Consider the following 25,032-nt stretch of genomic DNA (forward strand, 5'->3'; position numbering starts at 1 on the left):
CAAGAGGAGACTTGCCGAGATTTCATGTGTGTGGCTGCCACTGAGGTTTGTACAAGCAGGGCTGTGAACTCCAAGGGCACAGTGCTGCCTGCACCCAGAGGTGGACAAGATCCTTAAGGCGACTTTAATCTCCAGACAGAAAAAGCTTTATCCCATTGTTGGACTCTGAGACTAATTTTTGCATTTTATACTTCTTGAAAGAGACAGCAAATTTTACAAGATGAAGAGCTACTGCCTGTTCAGTGAGTTTTCACTCAAACCTTCCATTTATTTCAGTGGACTGTAGATACCTATTTTTATCCCACCTCATTTAACTGTGTTCCAATGCCAGCTTGTACCAGTCTTTTATTCGGAGGTTAATTTTAATTGCAGACATAAAATACCTTGAAGTACTCAGTCGAATAGCTTCCTCTCATAAACCAGGCAATAAATACGCATTAGGTAACTGAGCTATTTACAAACCATAACTACCCTCAACAGCACAAAGGCACACGGGGGCTCCAGTGTGGTGGTTTGACTGACAGGGATGTGGATGCTGATGAAGAGGTTTGCCTTCCGTGCCTCTGAGCCCTGTGGAAATGATCCCTCTAGTGGGGACTTGGAAAATTAACTGGTGGTGCTGCTTGGCAGTGCGGGAAGGCTAAGGAGGGAACAAGTGAAAAAGTTGCCCAATGTTGTGGGGGGGGGAGAAACCCCAAACAATGAAAGAGACAGCTGTATTTTCCTAACCTAAAATTACTACTGAAATAAGATTATAAGGTAGTTGTTATGAGATGTGGTAAGCATCGCCAGAATGCTCATTCAATGATTTCTGCACTTGAAAACAGTTTTATTTAGATTTTTTTCACTGAAATAACGAGGTTGGTTTTTTATGTATTATCATCTCCTTGGGAGAGAAAAAGAATAAACTATTTATAAAGTACTTTCTGAATGATCGGGGGAAAAAAACCTAGTGATTTCTTCCTTAAGACGAAAGCATTAAATCTTTTTTATGGAAAGAACTTTTTAATTTTTTGAGAGATTTCAAAATATTTCCAAGAGATTCAAAGAATTTTCTACCAGGAAAAAAAAAGCCAGGATTTGTGCTCTGACACGTACTACCTTCTTCTTCTGGTCCATCGTGTGCCTCTCGTTACTGTCATTACTCACAGCGTCTCTTAAGTGCAGGGCATAAAACATGGAGCTTGCTGGCCCCCCTGACACAGAGGTGTGTTCTGCCTGAGAATGGAATGTGTGACATTCCTGGACAATGCCTGATGGACGCTGCAGGTGTCTGCTAACTGTAGCTGCCTTGAAGAATAATTTGTAGTGAACATTTTCTTGTTGCTGTTACTGTGAAAAGCCTTTGTGGCAGCAGCAGCTCCTCCCTGTATGACCTGGTGTTGTATCACTCCATGCTTTCCTGAAGGATCAACAGTGTAACCCTGTGTTGCACCAAGTGTCCCTTATGTAAGGATAAATCTGACAGTTTTTGGATAAACATCCAGGTGACCCTAATGACACTGCTGGATCACAGCTCCTGTTGCTGACCCTTGCTTGGCTCCCTGGAAGAAGATGTGGCTGTAGACAGGAGTTATGATACCAAAATCTGGTTCCTTTTGGATTTCCCCTTCGACATCTTCAACATCCACTTCCCCTTTTTCCCTTCAACATCTCCTATGTCTAACTCGAGTACTTCCCTTTCCGGGTCCTCCATCCCACAGCTGCTCTGTGCCTCCCACTTGCTAGGGTGTCCTAAGCAAACAGTGGAGCCTGCTTCACCAGGTGAGCCACAAAACCCACCCTTTTCCTGACCTGGTGCAAGTTCTTGCGTGGCCAAGGGCAGACCTCTTGAGCCGCTCTTGTCTGAGCCACATCTCTAACAACTCTTTTCAAGTAAGAATTTAATATGTTTTAATTTTCAAACATCTCTGCTTTCAGATTTGAGATGTGAGAAGGTGTTTGTGCACTTGTCAAGCACCCAGTGGCAATTTCATTCCCCTGTGTGTGGCTACACAGAAGGTGTATGCTGATAAGTTGTGCCACACATGAATTATGCTTGTCCATGCTGCTGTTCCATGAAGGTTTGGTAGAAGAGATCCATTATTGGAACTATATTGAAGTCTTCAAGTATAATCCAAAAATGCTTCTGTTCTCCAGATATGTTCTTGTGCTCTCTCACTGGAGGGTGTCTGTCTCTTTTGGGGGCTAGCATAGAAATGCTCTTTCTTTTATATTCACAAAATATAAGTTGTCAATGAAAATTAATGTGTATTTGGGGGGTATACAAATAAAAAAAGTAAGAGAGAGGAGGGCAGAAAATAAAGAGAGTACCTTGTACCTTGTCACCAGCCTGAGGCTGTGTGGTGACTTGATATCATTACAGAGCCTTGAGTTTCCTGAAATTATAAAGCAACTTCAAAGAGAGAGGTCAGTGTGTTTTAAGTAAGAGTGGAACAGTTCTACCCTCGTGGGTAGCATGAAGAATTCCACTCTTATGCATTGAATATTAAATGCTTCAGAATAGAGGTGCTTGAAGCTCTGACAAGAACTGTAACTTCCCCTTGATGTCATATGCAAGGTTACTGTTAGTTTGGGTTAAAATCATGTCTGAGCTAAAGGAGTTTGGCATGGTTGTGACTATGGAGTCACTGAAATGTACGGAATCAACTCTTTGTGGGTATTAATCACAGCATAAATGTTTGGATCACTTATTTAAACTGCTATTGCATTAAAGTGTTTGTGGAAAAATACTTGTTTTGCAAAGAACTACAAAAGTATTCCATCAAGTTCTGACTTCAACACGCTGGTAAGAGTGCAGTTCCAGTGAGTGATGCTGTTGGAGTTCTCCACTCATCTTTGTAGAAAGGATGCTTTTTTGAGAGTTGTGATTTTTTTCCTCTCCTAGACTGTAGGCTTTTCCAAGGTGCAATGGAAACAAAGGGATTCTCATGACTGTTTTAACTGTACTTGACGGGAATAATTTTTGCAGACATTATGCTGAATTCAGCTTCTCATAGAAATCCTGTAGAGGACATTCCATGTCACAGAGAGCAAAACTGTGAGTTCAGGCAGCAGTGTCTCATAGTCTGGCAGGATAACAGGTGACCTCTTCCCTCCATCTCTGGCCAGGGACATCTTGCAGTGATTCTTTCAGGCAGAACATGGCTTGCAGGTAGAACATGTTGTTGGTTTCGTAAAGGTTCCTCTGTCATGTGGGGAGACTTTATTGTGTTGCTGCATATTGTTGTTCTGATAATAAAGGTGCAAGTTTAGTAGCGACTTTTTACTAGAAGGAACTGGATCAAGTTCTTACAGAATCCATTGGCACAAGTTGGTTTTGTGTTTGGGACTCAAATTCAGGGAAATTAAAGCCTAATGTCCTGTCTTGAACAGGTAAAATGAAAACCAGTGAAGTTTACAGTGCATTGCTTGCGTATCTGAAGACTTATAAAATTTACTTCTATACAAACTATTTTTGCAAACTTCAGAGGCCTCTCAGTACCTGAAGGGAGCCTACAATAAGGATAGAGAGATCATTTACAAGGGAATGTAGTGAGAGGAAAAGGAGGAATGGCTACAAACTAGAATAGAATAGTTTTAGATTAGATATTAGGAAAAAATTCTTTACTGTGTGAGTGATGAGGCACTGGAACAGCTTTCCAAGAGAATGGATGTGGATGAGAATAGATGCCTCATCCCTGGAAGTGTTCAAGGCTAGGTTGGATGGGGCTCTGAACAACCTATTCTAGTGAATGTGCCCCTGCCCATGTCAGGGGTTGGAAGAAGATGATCTTGAAAGTTCCTTCCAACCCAAATCATTACAGAATTCATTACCCTTGTGTATATAAGTCCTAAGTAATCAGCGTTAATATATTAATTAATGTAATTACATGTTTGTGCTAAGAAATAGGTTATATGGGCTAATGATGCCCAAACTCTGTTCTTTGATTGTTTTGAGTTGTATATAGTGAATAGAAAGTGAAAGCAATTTATGCAATTATGTGGATGTAAAAAATCAGATCTGACAGACCATGGATTTCAGGGGAGTGCTGTTATATGCCTCAAATGTACTGTTAGGCTGGCAGTTGACTCCAATGACCCAAAGAACCCACAGACCACCTCAAAATACATCACCACAGCGTTTCCCCGTGGTTGAAAGTTTTTGTTGGGATACTGTTTTATTTATTTTTTAATTATAGGTTATACCCTGGAAAACTAGGGGTGCAATGTAACCTTGTAATTGGCAACCACAAAACTCTGCCCTGCTTTCTAAAATGTCAACAATGTACTCATCAAATGCTCTCAAGGTTGCCATAAAGTGGAGCTTATGTGGAGATTTTTGAAGCACTGGTGAAGTTTTGATTCCAAGTACAAAAATCAGCTTAGTTCCACATTTTTTGTATGTATGAGGTCCTGGTAAATATTTTCATTGAGCAAGAGTGTTGCTTTACAGGGCTGAGGATGAAAAGCTGCAATGCATTTCTGAGCACAGGTGACAATCCAGTCTTCGAAGGTTTCATTGCACTCACGACTGGAGTATTGGAAGAAACAGATTTGAAAATATCAGGCTCAAGACAGGGCAGTTTGACAGAGCAGCCAAGTGGGTAGCTGGAAGAGCTGCAGGGAACAGACTCAATTTGGGCTGTTAGCTGAGTAAGGCATGACTAATAAGATTTTTTAACAAAACATTTTTAGAGTCTATTGAAACCATCTATTTCCCTTGAAGAAAATAAAACATTAGCAAGTTTTCCCACTAATTTTAAAATAAAGCTCATGGTCTCACATTTAGCTTGTGTGGTGGGAAACTCCCTACAGTTAACTTCTGAAACCTTTCACTTTGGAAACCTTTCTAGGATTTAATAATCATCAGTGAATTGAGCTACTTAGGTAATTAAGCATTCAGCTGTTCTGCCATCTCAGTGTACAAATGGGTGCCTGCTTTTCATGTCAGGTGGGGTTAGAATGTTGGAGAGAAGAATACTGAATTAATTGGAAAATTAACATACATTGAATTACACTTGTGTGAGCTGTCAGTAATTTGGATGGGGAGGTTGGAAGTGTTTATTGGGGGATGCAGCAGTGTGGGGACCAGGCATGGGCTTTAAATGCATGGGGGCAGGAAAGTGTTTTGGATTGTGGTACTTATTGAGATGGAGGACAGGTGGAATTTGTGCCATGGCATGAATAATACATGGCATAATAATTTTTTTTTCCTTTTCCTCTGGTGGGTTTGTGTTTTGGTGCCAGGCATAATGCAAAGGATGACTTTCACTGAATGCAAGTGCTTTCAGCAGGCTATTGATTAAGAGTGTGACAGTATAGGTTTACTTGGTTTAAACTTAGTAGGTTCTGTAGCTATAGGGCCAGGAGGAATGGTTTTAAATGGAAACCATAGATTTAGAGTAGATATAAGGGCTGGCTGCAACCAGCTTGGATAGAGACGAGAGCCTTCAGCTTCCCTCAGCCCTGAATGACCACAAGATATGGAAATTTAGGTTTACTTGTTCTTATGAACATCACAGCTCAAGGTGTGCTCTCTGTGTGGGATTTTCAACTCCCTCCCCCAATTTTTCCTCTTCTATTAGGATTTTAAGAGAATAAAGCACATTTCAGACGCTGGTGAGATGTGAAAATTAGACCAGATAAATGAAAAAATACAAGTAATAGCATTGGCATCTGTACTGCAAAGCAGAATGCCTATTTTGCCACTGAGGAGAGTGGGAAATGACAAAAGGGAGAAGTGTCAGTGCTGTAAAAAAGCAACACTTCTCACAAATGGTTATTATGGGTGGAATTTATCTTGAGTACAGTGAGGCAGTAATGTCTCCTGGGAGTTTTCAACAAATACTGGAGCCTTAACAAAAATATGTTCCTATCTTCTTCCTAGGCTTGATGTAGCAGGTTCCTCCAGCCCATGGTGGCTCAGAGCACTCTCCTCTCTGACCATGCACTTTGCAGCTCTTTGGAGCCACTCAGTTCATTTGTATCTCATAGGTCTTACCCAGGACTTGGAATTGCATTGAAAAGCTGGTTCACTTTGAGCATAGGTGATTTTATTTCAACAGCTTAGTCAACTCCAGTGTTTGCCTGCACACAGGAAAGGAGTGTGGGCAGAACAGAGCAGGTTTTTGACACTGAGGCTGCCTTTGGATCAGCAGGAATTGCCCAGCAGGAAATGGTTGTGGTGCACTGCAGTGTGCTGTGGATCCTGCCTGTTCTGCTGCTCAAGCTGTGGTTTGTCCAAGGACTTCATGAAGGAGCTTCTTCACCTTAGTAAAGAAGTCTACCAGCTTGTTGAGTGGAAATGGGCAGGAGCTAACCTCACCCAATGGTGTTGGCTTTGGAGTGGGGGGTGCTGTTGGCCAAGGCTTTTGAGAAGGGATTGGTGTCGGCAATGGATTATAAATAGGGGGTTGTGTTGGCCATGGCTTAGGAGTGGGAGGGGGTGTTGGCCATGGCTTAGAAGTGGGAGGGGGTGTTGGCCATGGCTTAGAAGTGGGAGGTGGTGTTGGCCATGGCTTAGAAGTGGGAGGTGGTGTTGGCCATGGCTTAGAAGTGGGAGGTGGTGTTGGCCATGGCTTATGAGTGGGAAGGGGTGTTGGCCATGGGTTAGGAGTGGGGGGTCGTGTTGGCCATGGCTTATGAGTGGGAAGGGGTCGTGTTGGCCATGGCTTAAGAGTGGGAAGGGGACGAGTTGGTAGGTGAGCCGTCACAAAATGACTCCAGGTTTGTGATGTTGGAGAACCCCTTCCAAGTGTGTTTGTGCCTGTATGGACCAGGATCCAGTCATAGAAGTGCTGAGTGGAGGTGTAGACTCCAGGCTGCCTTGCTCTGGCGCAGCCTTTTCCCCAGCTGGTCACTCCAACAATCCACCAGTAGTCAGCATTGTTGTCCTGGCACATGAGAGGGCCACCGCTGTCACCCTGCAGCAGAGCACAGAGGATTAAGATGGTGTTGGTGGCACCTGCCAGCACTGGGGCTGTCTCCTTCTCTCTCACAGCCCCTAACAGAGCTGTATTCTGGGCAGAGGAAAGCTCTGCTCAGGGGCTGGAGCCTCCAGAAGCTTGGCTGTGAATGGCATGGGGTCCTCTATAGGGTAGGGCTCTCTGTGGTGTCCCTTCACAGGACTCCTGGATGTGCAGAGGATGGGCGTTTGGCACCTGGACCTCTATGCTGCCAAGCTAGCTAGCTGGGCTTTCTGGGCTTTGGGCACAAGGGGAGTCCTGGGCAGGCAGGTGTGGGTGGGGAGTCTGTGGGAAGCCCCCAGAGCAGTCGGGGGGGAGCTGGGGCTGGGAGGGTGACTGAGTGGCCGGGCAAAGCAGGCCCTGGGCTGTGTTGGGGCAGTGCTGCCCTGGCTGCCAGTGCTGCTGGGGCTAGTGGCTTGTGACACAGTCCTACCTGGCAGGTGTCGATGAGGCCCTGCGGGTAACCAGCACACAAGTTGTGGGTGTGGACTTTTCCTGCATACCAGTCACTGCTGTTGCAGAGCTGGACATCAATGAGCTGGACCTTGGCCTCCTGCAAGCGATCAGTTGAATCTTGAGCTGTGGGCAGAGAAAGGAATAAACCCTGAGCACCACATTGCCCATTCTCCTCTCCTTACTTGGGAAGGGTATTCTCTTCTGTAGGGCATGGCTTTGCCTCTGCAGAGGCACTGTGGTGCTGTGACCCTGCTGCCAGCCTCTGGGGAGCAGGCCTGGCCCATATCTGCAGGGGTGTACATCCTGCAGCCTGGCTTTGGCCTCTGCTGTGGGGAAACCCAAACCCTCTCCCCAGTGTGCTGAGCTAGCCCAGAAGTTGCTCTTGGAACTCACATCTTGCAGCAGTGGCACCCCAGCCAGCAATCCAGCAGTTTTGCAGCTCTGAGACTCTTAGGGTGGGGTCAGCCACACAGGCCAGCTGGATGTAGGGGCTGCACTGGACAGGATGGTCCAACTCCAGCAGGGCGATGTCGTAGCTCATGTCAGCAGGATTGTAGTACTGGTGTATCAGCACCTGCTTGACACTGCGCATTTGTGCCCCATGGCCTGGCTGAGTCAACTGGGTGGCCCCAATCACCACGTACAGCAGGCTGATGTTACTGGAAAGGAGATGGAGAGAGAGCCATGTGCCACAGGAGCCCAGCAGTTGCCAGACCTTGGCTTGGAAAGGCAGAGAGGGAGCAGTGCTCTGGCAGGTATGAGTGCCCTCATACAACTTAGGCTGAGGGAATGTCAAGCTGGAAGCTGCTAGGAAACCTTGGTACAAGCCCAGGCTTCTCCTAAGTAAGGTGGCAGCCTGGCTGCCTGAGAGGAAAGGGGATGGGAGTAGCAGGTGATGCTGCTGACAGGGCACCTGCTGGGATTGTGGGGATGTCCCCATTCCCTGCTCCTCCTTACTCAAACTTGTCGAAGCAGTGGGCTGCTGTGAGGACCCACTGTGTGCTGATGAGTGACCCTCCACACCAATGCCCTGGGTCTGGTACCCAGGGGTGCTGGATGCTGACGATCCAGGGCCAGGCCCCTGGCAGGGCACCGGCGCCACCCACGATGCGTGTCATGCCAGAGTCATAAGCCATGTCACCGTAGTAGTACGTCATGAGGCCGTAGTCAGACACCACGGCTCGGAGTCCGCAGGTCCCTCTGCAAACAGAAAGTAATTTCCGTGCTGCTTCATGGCCTGCTGTGGCTCAGGCTGAAGCTCAGCCCTCTGCCCTCCCCACAAGGGCTTGCACACACAGCAGGCCAGGGAAGCCCACGGGGTGTGCGTCTGTCCGTGCCAGCACCTGGTTGCTGGCAAGGAGCTGAGGCTTCCTGTGGTGGGTGGGAAGCTGGGGCCTGGCCATGGGGGACAGGCAGGTCCCCTCCAGGGAAGGCCGCAAGTGCTGCCGTGGCTCCCCCCAGGGTCTGGGGCCACTTACCCACAGTTGTCCCATGTCCCATGTGCCAGCCCGACCACGGTCAGCAGGACGAGGAAGCTGAACCAATTCATGGCTGCCAGAGGCACGTGTCAGCTGCAAGCACTGAGGGCTCCGGACAACAGCACAGCCACAGCCGCAGTGCCCGCAGCAGCCGTTGTGCCCATGGTGCCCTTGGCCTCGGGTCTGATGTCACAGAGGGGTGGGTTCCATGTTCTGGGTACTGCAGAGTTCTGTGGCACAGGGCCCACTGGGCGGGGGCAACATCTAATTGAGAAACCATAGAATGGTTTGGGTTGGCTGGGACCTTGGTGATCATCTAGCTCTGACCCCCTTGCCTTGGGCATGGCGGGATGGCTTGCAGTAGACCCACTTGTCCACAGTGTATACATCTTGGCTCAGAAGCTGTCCTTGAACGCTTTGAGGGATGGGGCATTGAAGTACTAAGTCCTGATCAACAGGCCCTGACTAAGGCCTGAACAAGAGGCCTTTAGCCAAAATTGGCCAGTAGATGAACCTTTAAAACAAATGTTATCTATATCCACTCACTGGAGAAATATGGATTTACCTTTCCATACTTAGGAACTGGACAAGACCACATCTGCCCTTGTTTTTGGGATGTGGGATCACAGAAAAATCTGTTGTTTTCTCCTGGAGCCCTCCCAGGCCTTGGGAGCATACCAGTAGGAAAATGAAGCCAGATGTTACTGCAGTAGAAATTTTGGTATCTTGCTTATGCCACATTATAAAAACGGGGACCTCTCACAGCCCAGTCAGAAACCTCACTGCTTGTAGGGGAAGGCACCTGCAGGATTTCCCAGGTGCTGTCAGTGGTTCCCCTGTGCTTCACTATGTGACTTCCCCCCAGCTGATGGGCAAGCCTGGATGATGGTCAAGGATTAGGGTAACCTGTGATGTGTCTTTCTTCCACAATGTAGGCAGTCTTTTATAATTATGATTAGATGCATTGCCTATCTTGTCCTTTTGTAAATATTTGCTAATGATTTGATGTCCTGTTTACTTATCCATTTGCAATTTTAAATTATAGTAAATTACAGTTATTCCTGCAGTTGGTGTCTGTGTCTTCTGCGCTGACCCTGCCTACATGAAAAACAGGCATCCACAGCTGCTCTGGAATGCCAGTATCTCAGCAGCCTCACAGTCAAGAATTCCTTCATATGATCTCAGCTGAAGCTATTCTCTGTCACTGTAAAGCCATTGCCCCTTGTCCTATCAGGACCTGCCCTTGTAAGAAGGTTCTCTGCTGCTTTCTTTAGGCCCCTCTTCTTGCAGGATGAGGCTCTGCAGTCCCCAGGGGCAGGCAGCAGCTGAGGAATCCATTTGGGGCAGGGAGCTGGGTGTGCAGCTGTAGTGCCAGCTGCAGATTGAGCTCTGGCTGGCAGGAACCTGGGACCAGAGGCTGTGAACTGCCCATGCTTTGCATAACAGAGAGCACAAGGAGCTGTGGCACTGGCCAGGGATTTGAATGAACACTGAGAGCTGCAGCAGGAGCCGGGGGCTCTTTATGGAATGTGACATCTGTGAGTCTGCTGGGAGAATCCTGAGGCTGGATGGATATGGAAACCTGCTCTGACTGGGTGAGAGTGGTGTGGGTAGGGAATCAAACAGGGCAACCATCGGCTCACTGGAGCCACCTGTATTTCCAAAATGGTCACACAGGGGACTTTCCTCAGCACTTTGGCAGCCCAGATGGGACCCAAGGGCAGTACTGCTGGAGCCTCTGTCCTTCAGAGCAGGTACTGGTGAGTTCACCTGGGATCTTTAGAGCAGGAAGGAGCCAAATGGGGAGTGTTACAATTCTGTGTGCAGATTCTGTGTAAATTATAAGGGTGAATTTGAGCCTCTCTATTGTTGTGGCATTTGGTGCAGATTTGGTGAAATCACTGGTAGAGGGTGGAGAAGGCATGCACAGCATGATCAGCGTAAGACGGCCACAGAGGAGTTGTGGAGGCCCCTGTAAGGTGTGAGGTGGGGGGCCCTGACTCTCTGCTAGGACACTCAAGTGTCTGTTCAAAGGCTTTTGGAGAGATGCACAGGGGAGAGCCTTGTGTCCCTCATGCCACACAATGGGTGCTAGGGTTCCTGGGCACACGCAGAAGGGGGTGGAAGTCCCTTCATGAGGGACTCCTTCAGAAAGGGGTCCTCGAGGTGTTTGATGTGATGGGAAATATCCCTGGTTTAGGTGAGGAGATGTCCGTGGCTGAGGTTGTGCAGAACTGGGAGAAGTTGTTTGGGCAGCAGAATTTTGCCAAGAGAGTGCAATAAGGTTATTCCAGGATGATTGGGTGACACTAAGCTGGTCTGCTCACGGGACAGGTTAACGGCCATCCCCAACCCTGAGTGACACTCTTTCACTCAGTGTCTTTAGTGACCTGGCAGCCCCTGAAATTTACTTCAAGAAATATTTGAAGAAGGTTATGCCAGGGTGGCAGGGATCAGTACAGACGTGGGGTGGTTGCTCTCAGCACAGCCCTTCTTGATTAACACAAAGGGAGGAGTGCCACCTGCTGTGAGACAGGACACCATTGCCCTTGTTATAGGTATGGGTAGTAATTCATGGGAATAAAAAGTGTATCAAAATATATATGTATAAAATAAACCACCGGTGTACAAGGCGGGGGGGGGGGGGAAAATCTCCCCCAGAATGATGGCGAAACCACGGCAGATGGACAGGGAGGCACCACCACATTTGCATTCGAAGGAAACTCCAGCTGCAATGGAGATGGGCATTCACAAACACCTATGCCCAGTGATGCCGAGGTGATGATGGCCCAGACAAGATGCCTATCTGAGATGACCAGGGCCATCAACCCTTCCATTTGAATGCCAGGTTCCGGAAACTGGGGAAGCGTATTATTTTATTCCCGGACGGAGGCTTTGTGCAGCCCGAGCCAGAGAAAGAAACCAACTTGAATATGAAAAACTCAGAAAGAAACAAAGACATTCTGCCGCGGCCAAAATAAACTGTATAAGAACTGCTGCCTCGAATCAGCCAGGGTGGACGGGGTGGATTTGGTGCTAGCGAGGCCATTTCTCAAGTTCACCCGCATCACCTTCTGGGATTGGTACGCTGTCCGATTTGGTTGGTGGCTGTCGAGACTGTATTACGGTTGCGAAATAAATTTTTATTTTATTTCTATTAAAATTGGCTATTTTTTTCATTTTTCATTTATAACACCCTGGTGATGCCAGATTGATTTTTACCTTTTTTCTTTTATATATTCTCCGTATTCTTTACACCTATATTTGTAACTCTGTAGCCTTTGTTGTAACTCTGTAGCCTGTTGTTATATCTCTGGCTAGTTTTTCCAGTACTTTTCCCTAACTTTTCTCTAAGCAGAAAGAGAAAATATAATTCAGAGCTCCAAGCCCTGGAGAGTATAAGGCCCCTAAACCTATATTGGTTCTTCATGGGAACCAAGGCTGGAAACAACTCTTTGAGATACATTTTCATAAACAAAGTTTAGTTTCCATCTGTTTGGGGGAGGATTCAGAGACTGTTGAATCGAGGGAGGAATTACTTCACCATGTGGTCCTAGTTGGTGATTTTTGTCAAATAAGCTAATTTACTAAGCTTATAAAACTCTATTCACCACATGTAGGGGAGAAATTCTATGGTCATTTGCCATATCTGCCACTGGAGGCCTCCAATAAAGATCAGCCTTTATATTACCTCCTATACTAACATTATGTGGAAAGTGTATTGTTTTGTTTCTAGGTTCTTTAAGGTATCACTTGAAACCACAAAGAATATCCAGAAGCAGGTGGAGTGAGACCCAGTCCAAGGCATTTTAAAACATTCCATTAGATGAAGAAAGTCAATGTTCACTTGTCTTCACCTGCAAAAGACAGGTGAAAACTGCCTTTAACAAGTCTACCCCATGGCATTCCAGGATCCTCTACCATTCCTCCCCTCCCCACCCAACAGTATCAAAATTGTATTGAAAAGGGCAAAAATTTTGGTGCAAATTTGTACAGTTTGTAGATTATTTGTTAATTAGAGAGTTGAGATAAGAAGGTTCTTTCCAATCCTGTGGTGATTGGAAAATGGGATTGAAAACCTCAGGCAAATGAGCACACCAAGCTGCAGTTTGTGTAGCTGGCTGTTTGATTGCTCCTTCTCTCCACTGGCCAGGCTATTACAGCCCTCTCATCTTCCTCAGCTCCTCCTTTTCTCTGCCCTCATCTCCTTCCAAATATGGAGTCAAGTCCAGGCATCATTTCCACCTGGTTCACAGGTTGACCCTGCCTGTGAACAGCCCTGGTGTTGCAGGTGGTGTTGGCCCACTCACCTTGGCCCTCTGTGGCATTCCTGGTGTATGTTCCCACAGTTCCTGCCAGGTTCCTCTCCCCAGAATGACCCCAGCTGTTCCTTTGAGTATCTGTGAAGTGTGACCACATGGCACACCAATCCCCCTTTGCTACCCATGAAATCTGGCTCTGCCTTAGGGCACTGGCACTCCAGTCAGGAGCCAGGAGTTTCCCTGTGGATAGATAGAATGTACGAGTATAGAGATAGTGGTAATCTCACCCCTAAGGAGTTAAAGCTGTGCTAATTATCAAGAATTAAGAACAGGCCTGCCCTTAACAGGCCACAGCTGGATCCAGTTAGGAGGGGTATTGTAAAAGAGCAGGTTGGCCGGCCCAGAAGGTTGGATAGAGTTTGTTGGCTGTGCTGAGGAGGAGGAGTCAGTGCTGTGAGGAGCAACCCATAAGAAATCACCAAGAAGGTACAAAACCTTTGCAATAAGGTGACATTTCCCTTGTCATGCTTGGGAGTTTCCCAGAACTGTTCCCTTTGCCCAGGCTCACACCAGGCTCTAAATTAACAGCCCATGTGCATTTGAGCACCACCCCCAAGGTGTCTGCTTTTATCCTGTTCTCTTCTGAGGCTTGATGTAGCGGCTTCCTCCAGGCCATGGTGGCTCAGAGCACTTTGCAGCTCTTTGGAACCACTCTGTTCCTTTGTGCCCCCAGGCTCATTCTGCAGGTGCTGAGCATGGCACTTCATGACTTGCCCAGGAGGTGGAATTACACTGAAAAGATGGTTCTCTGTGAACAAAGGTAACTTTATTTCAACAACTAAATCAGCTCCATTATGTGTGTGTGCACAGAGGAGAGGAGTGTGGTCAGGACAGAGCAGGGTTTTGACCCTGAGGCTGCCTTTGGATCAGCAGGCATTGCCCCAGCAGGAAATGGTTGTGGTGCACTGCAGCCTGCCCTGGATCCTGCCTGTCCTGCTGCTCAAGGAGCACTTTTAACTGCGTTTACACGCATGTTGTAATCGATCCAGTCATAGAAGTGCTGAGTGGAGGTGTAGATTCCAGGCCTCATTGCTCTGGCACAGCCTTTTCCCCAGCTGGTTAGTCCGACGACCCACCAGTAGTCAGCATTGTTGTCTTGGCACATGAGAGGACCACCGCTGTCACCCTGCAGCAGAGCACAGAGGATTAAGATGGTGTTGGTGGCACCTGCCAGCACTGGGGCTGTCTCCTTCTCTCTCACAGCCCCTAACAGAGCTGTATTCTGGGCAGAGGAAAGCTCTGCTCAGGGGCTGGAGCCTCCAGAAGCTTGGCTGTGAATGGCATGGGGTCCTCTATAGGGTAGGGCTCTCTGTGGTGTCCCTGCACAGGACTCCTGGATGTGCAGAGGATGGGCGTTTGGCACCTGGACCTCTATGCTGCCAAGCTAGCTAGCTGGGCTTTCTGGGCTTTGGGCACAAGGGGAGTCCTGGGCAGGCAGGTGTGGATGGGGAGTGTGTGGGAAGCCCCCAGAGCAGTCGGGGGGGAGCTGGGGCTGGGAGGGTGACTGAGTGGCCGGGCAAAGCAGGCCCTGGGCTGTGTTGGGGCAGTGCTGCCTTGCTGCCAGTGCTGCTGGGGGCTGAGTGGCTTGTGGCACGCTCCTACCTGGCAGGTGTCGATGCGGCCGTGCGGGTAACCAGCACACAAGTTGTGGGTGTGGACTTTTCCTGCATACCAGTCACTGCTGTTGCAGAGCTGGACATCAATGAGCTGGACCTTGGCCTCCTGCAAGCGATCAGTTGAATCTTGAGCTGTGGGCAGAGAAAGGAATAAGCCCCCAGCAGCTTGATATCAGTTTCCTCATCTGTCGGCAGGGATCCCTTTCCCTAGGGCATGGCTTTGCCTCTGCAGAGGCACTGTGGTGCTGTGACCCTGCTGCCAGCCTCTGGGGAGCAGGCGAGGCCTGTCTCTGCAGAGGTGTACATCCTGCAGCCTGGCTTTGGCCTCTGCTGTGGGGAAACCCAAACCCTCTCCCCAGTGTGCTGAGCTAGCCCAGAAGTTGCTCTTGGAACTCACATCTTGCAGTAGTGGCACCCCAGCCAGCAATCCAGCAGTTTTGCAGCTCTGAGACTCTTAGGGTGGGGTCAGCCACACAGGCCAGCTGGACGTAGGAGCTGCACAGGACAGGATGGTCCAATTGTATCAGGGCAATGTCGTAGCTCATGTCAGCAGGATTGTAGTACTGGTGTATCAGCACCTGCTTGACACTGCGCACTGCAGCCCCAGGGCCCGGCTGAGTGAACTGAGTGGCTCCAACCACTAGGTAGACCATGCTCATGTTACTGGAAAGGAGATGGAGAAAAGACTGAGAGGGAGCAGAGCCATGTGCCGCTGGAGCCCAGCAACTGCCAGACCTTGGCTTGGAAAGGCAGAGAGGGAGCAGTGCTCTGGCAGGTGTGAGTGTCCTCACATGCCTTAGGCTGGGGGAATGTCAAGCTGGAGGTTGCTAGGTAGCCTTGGCACAAGCCCAGGCTTCTCCTGAGCAGTGTGGCAGCCTGGCTGCCTGAGAGGAAAGGGGATGGAAATAGTAGTGGGTGCTAACTCCACTGCAGTGTTGTGGAGATGTCCCCATTCCCTGCTCTCCTTACCTGATATCATCAAAGCAGTGGGCCGCTGTGAGGACCCACTCTGCATTGATGAGGGACCCTCCACACATATGTCCCAGGCCTCGTACCCAGGGGTGCTGGATGCTGACGATCCAGGGCCAGGCTGCTTCTGCAGCACCTGTGCCACCCACAACGCGTGTCATGCCATAGTCATAAGCCGCGTTGCCGTAGGAATAAGTCATGGGGCTGTAGACAGATTGTGGAGCTCGAAGTCCGCAGGTCCCTCTGCAAGCAGAAAGTAATTTCCGTGCTGCTTCATGGCCTGCTGTGGCTCAGGCTGAAGCTCAGCCCTCTGCACTCCCCACAAGGGCTTGCACGCACAGCAGGCCAGGGAAGCCCACGGGGTGTGCATCTGTCCGTGCCAGCACCTGGTTGCTGGCAAGGAGCTGAGGCTTCCTGTGGTGGGTGGGAAGCTCTGGCCTGGCCATGAGGGACAGGCAGGTCCCCTCCAGGGAAGGCCAAAAGTGTTGCCTTAGCTCCTCCCTGGGTCTGGGGCCACTTACCCACAGTTGTCCCATGTCCCGTGTGCCATTCCAGCCACAGTCAGCAGGATGAGGAGGCCAAAGCAATTCATGGCTGCCAGAGGCATATGTCAGCTGCAAGCACTGAGGGCTCCGTGCAGCAGCACAGCCACAGCCGCAGTGCCTGCAGCAGCCGCTCTGCCTGTGGTGCCCCAGGGCTGATGTCACGGAAGGTTGAGTTCCATGTTCTGGGCCCTGTGGAGTTCTGTGGCACAGGGCCTACTGGGGCAGGGGCAACATGGAACTGGTGAGCCACAAAATGGTTTGGGTTGCCTGGGACCGCTGCCTGAGAGGAAAGGGGATGGGAGTAGCAGGTGGTGCTGCTGACAGGGCACCTGCTGGGATTGTGGGGATGTCCCCATTCCCTGCTCCTCCTTACTCAAACTTGTCGAAGCAGTGGGCTGCTGTGAGGACCCAATCTGCCGTGATGAGTGACCCTCCACACCAATGTCCCAGGCCTGGTACCCAGGGGTGCTGGATGCTGACAAGCCAGGGCCATTCTGCTTCCGCAGCACCTATACCACCCACGATGCGTGTCGTGCCGTAGTCATAAGCCGCGTTGCCGTAGGAATAAGTCATGGGGCTGTAGACAGATTGTGGAGCTCGAAGTCCGCAGGTCCCTCTGCAAGCAGAAAGTAATTTCCGTGCTGCTTCATGGCCTGCTGTGGCTCAGGCTGAAGCTCAGCCCTCTGCACTCCCCACAAGGGCTTGCACGCACAGCAGGCCAGGGAAGCCCACGGGGTGTGCATCTGTCCGTGCCAGCACCTGGTTGCTGGCAAGGAGCTGAGGCTTCCTGTGGTGGGTGGGAAGCTCTGGCCTGGCCATGAGGGACAGGCAGGTCCCCTCCAGGGAAGGCCACAAGTGCTGCTGTGCTCTGCAAGCAGAAAGTAATTTCCGTGCTGCTTCATGGCCTGCTGTGGCTCAGGCTGAAGCTCAGCCCTCTGCACTCCCCACAAGGGCTTGCACGCACAGCAGGCCAGGGAAGCCCACGGGGTGTGCATCTGTCCGTGCCAGCACCTGGTTGCTGGCAAGGAGCTGAGGCTTCCTGTGGTGGATGGGAAGCTGTGGCCCAGCCATGGGGGACAGGCAGGTCCCCTCCAGGGAAGGCCGAAAGTGTTGCCTTAGCTCCTCCCTGGGTCTGGGGCCACTTACCCACAGTTGTCCCATGTCCCGTGTGCCATTCCAGCCACAGTCAGCAGGATGAGGAGGCCAAAGCAATTCATGGCTGCCAGAGGCACGTGTCAGCTGCAAGCACTGAGGGCTCCGTGCAGCAGCACAGCCACAGCCGCAGTGCCTGCAGCAGCCGCTCTGCCTGTGGTGCCCCAGGGCTGATGTCACGGAAGGTTGAGTTCCATGTTCTGGGCCCTGTGGAGTTCTGTGGCACAGGGCCTACTGGGGCAGGGGCAACATGGAACTGGTGAGCCACAAAATGGTTTGGGTTGCCTGGGACCTTGGTGATCATTTAGCTCAAACCCCCTTGCTTTGGTCATGGAGGGATAGCTTGCAGTAGACCTGGTTGTTCAGAGACTGGCTCAGAAGATGTCCTTGAACACTTCGAGGTGTGGGGCTACCACCGCTTCTTGGGGCAACCTGGACCAGTTCCTCAGTATCCTCACCATCAAAAACTCCTTCCCAATGTCCCATCTAAAGCTACCCTCTGTCATTGTAAAGGCATTGCCCCTTTTCCAGTCAGTACCTGCCCTTGTAAAGAAGGCTCTCTGCTGGTTTCTTTAAGTCCCTTTTCTTGTGTGATGAGGGTGTGCAGGCCCTAGGGTAGGCAGTGGCTCTCTCCTGTCACTGCCTGCTAATATCTCACAAGAAAACACCTATCATGGCACCACAGCCTCTTTGAAATTTCACTGCCTGTCTGCTCCTGCTCCTCTCTGCTCTCTGAAGTCTTTTTTCCATGAGATTTTTCGCAAAACAGAATCACTCTGAAACAGGGCGCCTTCAGGAAGCATGTGTGTTCTTGGGTCAGGAGCCAGTCCAGTCACAGCCATAGTGGGTGAGCATCCACATTTCCAGAGTGGATGTTTGAAGGGCAGCTGTGAATGCAGTTGCTTCAGATTCAGCATGGAAATTAAAAAGAAAAAAAAAACTGTCCTAATAGCTTTTAATGAACAATCTGCTACTTATTTAGTTTGATGTTGACAAGTTAGCTTAATTTCTCAGGTGGAAGCATCCTAGAAGATGTTAGTAGTTTTGAATGAGGAACACTGTTTTGAAGTTATACTTCTAGATATTTCTGTAGTGATTGTGAAATTTTTTTGGTGATTTTCTTCTAGAGGTGGAGTAATTAAATGTAGGCATGGCAAAATATGTAATATTTCATATGACTTTTTATTTTGAGGAATGCTGGGTTTAGTGGGTTATGACAGGGATGATACTGGCCTAAACAGAGTAGCTGACTTTATTGCTGGGGTGATACCTCAGAATCTTCACTAGTCTTAAGGTACATCACAATTGTTCCCAGCATGGGTTTGCCAGAAAACTTTGAGAACAATGCTAAGTCTTCCAGAATTTCAGCAGCTTGTCTGGGAACCCTTACCTGGTATTTCTGGAGCAAACAGAATTTCTTCTAAGACCATACTGACCTTGACTTCTGAAAGTGCTTTATGTTTGGCACCTATCTAAAGTAGCTCTCCTTTGGAGCCCTATGAGAAAATGGGGTGAGAGGGGAGAAAAAATGGTTAATTGCTTTGCTTTTCATAGACAAAATATTTTTTTTCTTTACAGGGACACAGAAAAAGAGATACTGGAAATTTCTATTTTTTAGAAATATTTAAATGGTTGAAATTTTATTTCATATTGGAATTGGATTGTCTTCAATGTATTTTCCAAGGAATTGCATCTCTCTGTAAGCATTGAAGGACTGGGAAAAGTTAGGTTACATAGCAAATCTATTTATTTCTGCTGTTTTTTATTAAACTGCATCCTTCAATGTTAATGTAGACCAAGAAAAAGATTTGCTACACAAGTGATCATATTGGTTTGCCAGGTATGTTTACACTGTTCTTTTGTTACATGGCAAGATAATACAGACATCCAGATCATTGCTAATTCTTGTGTGTGTAGCATGGTTTACTCTGAATGATGTACAATGTAAGGCTCAGACATTCCACGAGATGCATAAAGATATTTTATGGGGAAAAAAGTTAATTGCCAGTTGATTTATGAACATAGCTTTCTGCAGAAATATGACTGGATTGAGTAGAGTTCAGGAAACTGATCTTTTATGTATTTTTATAGGACAGTTGGGTGCAGTTGTGGCAAGTATAAAGTTGAAGATTCAGTTTTTGTGATGTTAACATGCGAAGCTGAATGTGACTTCCTGACTCCTATAGCTTCAGTTCTTCAGGTTCATTCACACTGCAGCTGAGAAACGTTATTCTGCAGTGTCTAATATTGCCCATACACTACACAAAGAGCTGCAAAGCAGTTATAGTAGAAGCAGGCTTTGGGTTTGCATTAATCAGGTGGTGTGTAGCATCTTTATTCATGTTGTGCCAAGTGTAAGCTGAGAGATGCAGTGCTATAGGTAAAGAAACTTACAGATTTGACTTGAGCAATAAGGAATAAATGTTGACTGTTAAGCATGGCATTCAATGGTGCAAATTAAAAAGAGAGGGAGAAAAAGTAATCAGTTGTTACTGGGAGGGTGATGACTGTCGGGAACTTCTCTAGAAATTGGGAAAAAATTTGCTTGTAAGAGATTCTTCTGCTGGGGTTTGGAGAACTCAGGAGTACATTAAGAGTGTGTGTGTATATCTAAAAATTATTACTTCAGAGTTTTGAGATGAGGGAGTAGAAGAAAATAAAACTGAAACAGAAATGGAGAGAATCATTTTGGAAGTGAGACATTTCCTATGGTGTTTTTTTTCTGAGCAAGTGAAATATATCTTCATGTGTTTGTGTTGAGTTTGAAATAATTTCTATCTTCTTTGTGCTTTTATTTTTCCATAACCTGTATTTATGACATTATTTTTATTTTAATTTTAGAAAAAGTTTATTTAAAACATACTTCAGTAAAAATGGGAAAAATAACTTTAAAGCATGGGTGTCCATATAAAGTCTATTTAATCTGTAGGTGTTGAGTATTTTATTCAGTTTACTGCTTTTGTCCACATATGACTACATGTATACCTGCACATATGAAAGGTTAATGGATTGTCTGGATTTTCCAATATCACACCGTACATTTTCAGGCATATTTTAAGGCTCAATGTGTCTCTCACATTCTGTCCCAAAGCCGTAGAGACGTCTTTGTCTAAAGATGTGTACGCATTTATGGAGGATATGAAGTTTTTTACAATTTCATTGGCAACCCAACAATATTTACATCACCACAATTTTCTTATGCAATAAATATTTGCAGTTCAACTGGCTGGGACATCCCTAATATCTTCCTTTGAGCTGTATGCCTGGGGTAGCCTAGATTTTTGAACTGTTGTTTCCTGGGCACATGCATGGACAAAGGGCCTGTTGGTTCTCTGTAAAACTGTGTAAATTTGCTTGTTTATTTCAGGGAAATGCAAGCAAGAATTATCTGCAATGCCATAAAAATTTTGTAAGGGGTGCTTATGGGAAACTGGGAAGATTTCCCAGGCAAAATACTATATCTGTGGCTTTTCTTGCTGCTAGTTCATATTTTCTTAAGTAGTGTTCCCAAGTTCTTCAAAGTCTTTTTCCTCAGTTGCTGAGGGCTACTTCGATCTTCACTCATGCAGTTTTTCTTCTTTTCAGGGTTTATTCTTGGAAAAGATGTTGCTGGTGTTTCTAACTAAGTATATGATCAAAGTATAGAGACAAACAGATGCAGGAGGACATCTTGGTTCAGCTCACACAAGGATGGTTGTGTGGATTCAGAAGAGCCTTTCAGGAGTGAGTGCACCTAGGCTGTAAGAGTTTCTTTTCTGCCTTAGGATCCAGGCTGGATTGTAATGTATCTAAGAGCTCCAGAAGTTCATGACTCTGCTGTGGCTGCTGGTTTGTCCCTGTGTCAATATGTGTTACTGACCACACACTATCATTGTCTGGACCCAATTTCATAATGAGCTGAGGACCAGTGACAGGACCTGAAGATTAGACATTAGGAAAACCTTCTTCACCCAGAGAGTGGTTGGGCACTGGAAGTAGTCACAGCAAAAACTGACAGAGTTCATGGAGCATTTGGACAATGCTGGGAGGTGGACTTCAGTGATCCTTGTGGGTCCCTTTCAGCTCAGGATAATCTATGATCCTCTGATTCTATGAGCACCTTATGCCCTGAAGGAAAACGCAGTTTTCTGGAGGGAAAATATTTCGTTTTCTGAGACACAAAAAATGAGAGGTCTACCTCAGCTGGCAGAGTACTGATCACGGAGACTGTAGGATGCCACATGCGCAAAGACATGGGATGACATCCCCAAGGCCGGCAGGACGAGCCCGAGCAGCCGCAGGAGGGCGGCAGAGCACCAGGAACGGAGAGACGCCGCTGCAAAACGAATTCGGCAATAACAGGAGCTACTAACACGGGGTCGGCATGTCACACAGACAAAACAGGAAATGCGCTCAAATTCGACTCACTTCTGCTCTTATTTCCATGGGTCATTCTTTAATTATATCCATCCAGATTAAGCCGTAAGGTTCTTGGGGTAGGGACTTGTCTAAACGATGTATTGCTAGGCACACCTATGACACTGTGCAAATAATTAACTGCTGTAATTGTCGTGCTTGTAAAGCATCCTCACTTGACACTGCTATGGGACAGTTACTGACTGTATCGAATGTGGCTGTGTAAGCCAGACTAGGACCTTGAATCAAAAACTAGAGAAGGCTAAGCCCTCATTGACAAGTGTAGTTTATTGCTTTGAAACATTTGTAGAAGGAAACCAAAATGTTACCCATTTAAGCTTTTCCTCTAAGTACTTCCCGGACAAGAATGACCAAACTGCCAAGGATTAATTCTTCTCAATTGAGAGATTTGGGACAACTAGATTCTAACCAGGTTCTATTGGTTAGACCTCTATATTAAAACCAGGAAGAAGTGCATTAGCTCTTGTGAGATCTTGTCAAGTTTTTAATCTATTTCACCATCTTTTAAGATGTTCATGAGTAGCAGGTGAGGTGTCTAGGGGCATGGCCTTCCACAGATGCTGATCTTCTGTGTACTGTCATGATTCTCAGTGGAAGCTGAGAGCAATCTCTGTCATCTACCTCCAGAAGAGTTGCTTGGGATGTTCTCCATCCCCTGGCTCTCAAAGTGATGTAGTCCCCCTGTTCAAAGGTGTCATTTTTGTAGCAGAGATGTCCTGAGCAGGGGGATAGCAGGATACTGCTGGTAGTAAAGGTGGCTGTCAACAGAGGAAATGTTCAAAAATAAATTTACACCAAGAACGTGCATGGATCAAACAGGATTAACATTGAAGAAAACCAATACAGGCATGTGTGTGCTTGTGTGTAAAGCTTCATCCCATGGTTTCAGGGAAAGGGTGGTGTTCATTCCCAGAAAGCACACTGGTGCTAGCAGGAGCTGGCCTAGCTGTGTCAGACCTGCAGTTAAGAGCTTGAAACCAGCACCTAAAGTGGTGGTCAAACTTTCTATCTGAAAGGGGTTATTTGGGACGGCCTGGATTATTTCCTTTCTTTATCTCCAGTGGAAAAAGCAACACCTCAACAGGCTCCTAACAGGAGCAAACAGCCCAGGTCATCCTCTTTGCAACTGAGCACCTCAACTGCTTAACTACAGGATGAGGCTTCTTCTTTGTCTCATGAGTTTTACCTTCTTGGCTATCCACTAAATTTTTTATATATATATATATATATATATATATATATATTGAGCTACCTTCAAAAGGAGAATAGACTGGGATCATGTCTGGTTTATTAATACTGTGTGCTGAGGTGAAACCTGGGAGAGGGGATGCCATGGATTCAACCCCCTCTTGGGCCAAAGGGTTCCTAGGCCTGTGCCTTAGTGCCCTTTCCCCGTGTTGGCATGGGCATTTTTTGCATCACATGTCCAGCCAGAACATTTATTCTGGCGCCAAAAGAGACTATGCCCTACACTACATCTCGTCATTCATCCTGCGTCTAAATGATACTCTATTGACAATTTTGGGCTGAAGGTTTTATATATATATATATATATATATGCATTTATTCAGAAAGGCCAGTGTGCTTGTGATGGCCCATTGATACCAGACAGCTTTGTCACATGGATGTGCTTAAGCTTTTCAGCTCTTCTGGGAGGTAGGTTGGTGTTACTCCCATTTTAAAAATGAAGGTTTATTGACTTTCTCTGAAAGGTTCCAGCAGAACATAACTATGCAGAGAAGAGAGTTGTGTGCTGTCCTCAGGCTGTGCTGCCCCACTTTGGCATCCCCTCTGTGTCAAGGCCAAGTTCTGCAGCTCTCCCAAGCACATTCAACTCAACAGCATCAAACACTTAGGAGAGCACAATTTGGTCTTAAACATGCAAAAGATTTAAATGGGTGATTTGACACACCAAGACAAGAGAGGGACTTCTGAAAAATAGCAAAAGGTTGTGAAATTGCTAAGGGATTAAGTTGTTTGAATCATTGTTCCAGCTTTATTAAAGAAAGGTATAAATTAATTTCAGTTCTTAGTGGATCTCAAGCTGCCAATTTCTGAGGTTTCACAGCCTTTGTTGTGATTCCAACTTTCTATGATGTAAGTGGATTATTTTTTCCTTAATTCTGAAGAGGCCATTTCCCTCCCAGCCCCCTCCAGAAAAGTGTCACAGCAATCAGGCTCAAACCAAACACTGACTTCGATTCATTGTGGATTTTAACCCACTCTCTGCAGTGGTTTATTTATAATTTGCTTCTTTTGAGACTCGAGTATAAGGGGAAGATACTAGTGGTAAAACACTATTTTAAATAACACTGATCCTAAACCACACAATGGACCTTGCAATCCAGTTCCAAACTGCATACATAAAGAACAGTTAATCCATCCTTTGAATACAGCCAACTTTGGGGTGGAATATGGCAGCTTTTTAGCATACAGAGCAGCAAAACGCAATGTAGACTGCAGTATGAGGAATAGTTTATCCAACAAAAAGCAAAAGGGAAATTTAGACAGGAAGAATACAATTATGTACCTGGATTTAATCCAAGACACCTGAGCTGACATTTCTGGTCTTGCTGAAACAGCCCCAGAACCCTTAAATCAGGGCAATCAGTCAAGACTATGCACCTTGTGCAGTGGCAGAGACTTCCAGTGGTACTAGTGTCCTTCTTCTTATGGATGTGGATAAGCTGAATCACTGGAGATTCAGAGGAAGCCATCTGTCTATTGAATTACCAGTGTTCCAGCCTGTACACTTCTAGCATAGTAATACTGCTGGCAAGACAAAAACACCAAATGAAAATTGCTGAAATCACATGTCAGAGAAGCGTGGCTGAAGATATTGATGTATATCTGGGACCAGAAATAATACAGCCTTTAACAAAGAGTTGCTATGACAAACTCCACATTTTCTCCTTTTTGGACAGGTTGTATGTACTTCCTTATGAGGCATCCAACACCTTTTGAATTACAGTGGTAACTGATGTCCTGAAGTGTCTGGTGAGGCATGCAGAAACAGGAAGATACAGAAAGCTTCCTGTGGGCACTGAGGAAGAATGAGCATTCCGTGGCAGGTCTATGGGGGCATGGACACACATCCCTTTTGGTAACTGTCACTGTCTTGTATCATGGGC

General features: G+C 47.1%; 2 protein-coding genes across 2 annotated transcripts; both read right to left on the minus strand.

The window, feature by feature from the left end:
* Positions 1 to 6,206: 6,206 nt before the first annotated feature.
* Positions 6,207 to 8,539, minus strand: LOC121358665 (acrosin-like). Its single transcript, XM_041477062.1, has 4 exons — positions 8,361 to 8,539; positions 7,797 to 8,062; positions 7,381 to 7,526; positions 6,207 to 6,905 (listed from the first exon to the last, which is right to left on the minus strand). Exons 1-4 carry the CDS (start codon positions 8,537 to 8,539, stop codon positions 6,207 to 6,209), a joined length of 1,290 nt encoding a protein of 429 aa, XP_041332996.1.
* Positions 8,540 to 14,143: 5,604 nt separating this feature from the next.
* On the minus strand, positions 14,144 to 17,494 carry LOC121358666 (acrosin-like). The gene is made up of 6 exons (XM_041477063.1): positions 17,298 to 17,494; positions 16,707 to 16,949; positions 15,789 to 16,031; positions 15,217 to 15,482; positions 14,806 to 14,951; positions 14,144 to 14,329 (listed from the first exon to the last, which is right to left on the minus strand). Exons 1-6 carry the CDS (start codon positions 17,492 to 17,494, stop codon positions 14,144 to 14,146), a joined length of 1,281 nt encoding a protein of 426 aa, XP_041332997.1.
* Between the last annotated feature and the right edge of the window lie 7,538 nt (positions 17,495 to 25,032).

This window comes from Pyrgilauda ruficollis, unplaced genomic scaffold, assembly GCF_017590135.1.
Source record: "Pyrgilauda ruficollis isolate IOZ18807 unplaced genomic scaffold, ASM1759013v1 scaffold4, whole genome shotgun sequence".
Lineage (NCBI taxonomy): Eukaryota > Metazoa > Chordata > Aves > Passeriformes > Passeridae > Pyrgilauda > Pyrgilauda ruficollis.